This window comes from Seriola lalandi, unplaced genomic scaffold, assembly GCF_002814215.2.
Source record: "Seriola lalandi dorsalis isolate HSWRI2012SDOR001 ecotype SW California unplaced genomic scaffold, Sedor1 jcf7180001958085, whole genome shotgun sequence".
Classification (NCBI taxonomy): domain Eukaryota; kingdom Metazoa; phylum Chordata; class Actinopteri; order Carangiformes; family Carangidae; genus Seriola; species Seriola lalandi.
Genome location: NW_019428754.1, coordinates 1 through 2,401, shown reverse-complemented (window position 1 = coordinate 2,401; position 2,401 = coordinate 1). Strand labels below are relative to the sequence as shown.

At 41.0% G+C, this 2,401-nt stretch overlaps 1 protein-coding gene across 1 annotated transcript; it reads right to left on the bottom strand.

Moving 5' to 3' along the window:
• Nucleotides 1-10: 10 nt before the first annotated feature.
• LOC147820419 (protein PML-like) lies at nt 11-1,786 on the bottom strand. Its single transcript, XM_087173965.1, has one exon. The coding sequence runs from the start codon at nt 1,088-1,090 to the stop codon at nt 503-505; it is 588 nt and encodes a 195-aa protein (XP_087030091.1). The 5' UTR covers nt 1,091-1,786; the 3' UTR covers nt 11-502.
• Between the last annotated feature and the right edge of the window lie 615 nt (nt 1,787-2,401).

Below are 2,401 nucleotides of genomic sequence, written 5' to 3'. Positions count from 1 at the left end.
GAAAGTGGAACAAGATCACCAGTATCTACATTTTCACCATTTATAAGTCACATAAACAGAAACTTGACTCTTTCTTAAGAAATATTCCTCATGGACAAAGACAGCCTGCCTGTTTGTTGTCACTGAACTATATAGTGAAGATAAACTGTAGGAAACAGCATCCGATTCAGAAGCCACCTGACGAGTCTCACCAATGTATGCTGAAAGTCCTAATCTAGCAGCAACAGACCCTCATGTCTCTAGTCTTGTTTTCCTTTTGACTCACTAAAGTAGACAAGCATGTTTGAAGTTAATGTTCCATCAGTTTTGTTCCAGCATTAACAATTGAAGGAAACTGACAGTTTGTTGTCTTGTCTTGTGTCATAAAGTAAAGCAGTGGGTTTCATTCATTCTACTGTGGCACACAGTGTAAAATGTACAGGGTGGTGGAGTCGGATGAGTTATGGTCTCAGTATATTTTCAAAAGTTTCAGTCTGATAATAATCTATTGATGTAAAATATGTTATAATCCATTCTGGTCCTCTGCTTTGCTCTCTGTGACCTTCACTGTGTGTCTGAAGTGCTCCCACAGGGGGCGCTGTCCTGGAATCTTACAGGGCACTTTAGCTTTGGAGGCTGTCACAGCTGGCTTGTTCTCCATGGTGTCCAGAGTAAACATGTGCCTACACACCAGCTCTGGTGTGGGCTGAAGCACATTATACAGAGCCTGCAACGCCCGCACATCCTCCAAAGCATCATGGGCCTTGTAGTTCACACCCAACAGCTCCTTAACCAGATTCTCCTGTCGAAAACTCTGGAGGCAGCGGTCCTTCAGCATCTCACGGGCCAGTGGTAGAGTGTCAACACAGCCTGAGACTGAAGACTCAAACTCTGCTCTGAGGTCCAGTTCATCAAGAGCTCGGGCAAGCAAAGGACAGTCAAAGCGACGAATGTTGTGGCCGATGACAAGCGGGTGCCCGAGCATTTGAAGGAAAGCTATGAAGGAGACCAGGACCTCTCGCAGGGAGTTGGTGAGGACAAGCTGCCGATGGAGGTACAGCTTCTGTCTGCGGATCCTGAAGCCAGTCACTTTGGCTGCTCCTCGCTGCATCCGACTCCGAGGGATGACGTAGAGGTTGAGTGAGTGACCACCGCTCACCGCAGCCAGCTGGACGATGTCACAGCTCTGGCCTGGTGAAATAAAACTGAGCTACAGAGGAATTGTCTTGGAAGGATCTTCCACACACTGGGTGTTAAAGCGGCACATGTAAACACTTTCAATGAAATGACTGCAGCTGTTATGTTAGCCAGAGGTTCATCAACAACAATTGGGCACGGGAGATATAAAATCATACTATATAGATATAGTAAATTACCAGGAAAATCAATTAAACTGTTAATGGACAAAAGAACCAGACAAGAATGTCTGTTCTGAATAATTCAGTGAAATATACAGCTGAAAAAATCAAGGTGCTTTACGCCATTAAAGCCAAAATTCAATACGACAATAAAACAGTGATTGTTTAGAACCACTGCTCACACAGGTGTAACACAGCCAGAGATGTCAAGGACAAAACAATGGCAAAATCTCTGATGACAGCCAAATTTATATGGTCTCAGTATATATCTTCATTACATATTGTTTCAGCCCACTCCTAATGACAATTATGAAAATTAATCAATCCTCATTAAGTCATTTATTAAGTAAAAATGCTAGAAATTAGCTGGTTGCAGATTTTTGCTGCGTTTCCCTGGGCTCTTTCTACCTTTTTTTTTTGGCATTTTCTACAGAGTAAATCAAGGAAGTAATCAGTAGTATGAATCAAATACATTACAGGGCAAAATCTTAAACAGACACAATGTGCTAAAGTTTTGTTTCACAAAAACATCTGGTAAATATTTTTGCTTTCTTTATCATCCTGACCTGATCCTGATGTATCATCTGTCACTGATCCAACTTGTAGTGAATGACAGCAGGTACACCAAGTTAAAACTTTAAGAGATCCTTTCATGTCTGTTTCACAATCATACCAGGCACCTTTTTTAAACTTTCCAACATTATATAACAATAATTCCCAATAATTTAATTAACACAACCTGGGTTCACACTGTATATGCAACAATGAGCTCCACAGCCCACAAACTGATACACCAACATTTTATATTTTATCAAACAAACGACTGCAGAACTTGCCTGAGAATTATCATGTTTTTACGTTTTCTTCAGTATTGTTAGTTATATATTGATAGTTATCAGTACAACCGATAATACACAGCAAACCGGGACTTCTAATAGTGAATTCGGCGTACTTACTTTTAACTTAATTTTCCAAAATGTAAATAAAAAAAATATAAGCTAAGGGGCGGGACTCATGTTGTAGCCCACAGTGTAACTCACTGGGCCATGTTCTGTTCATGCTGT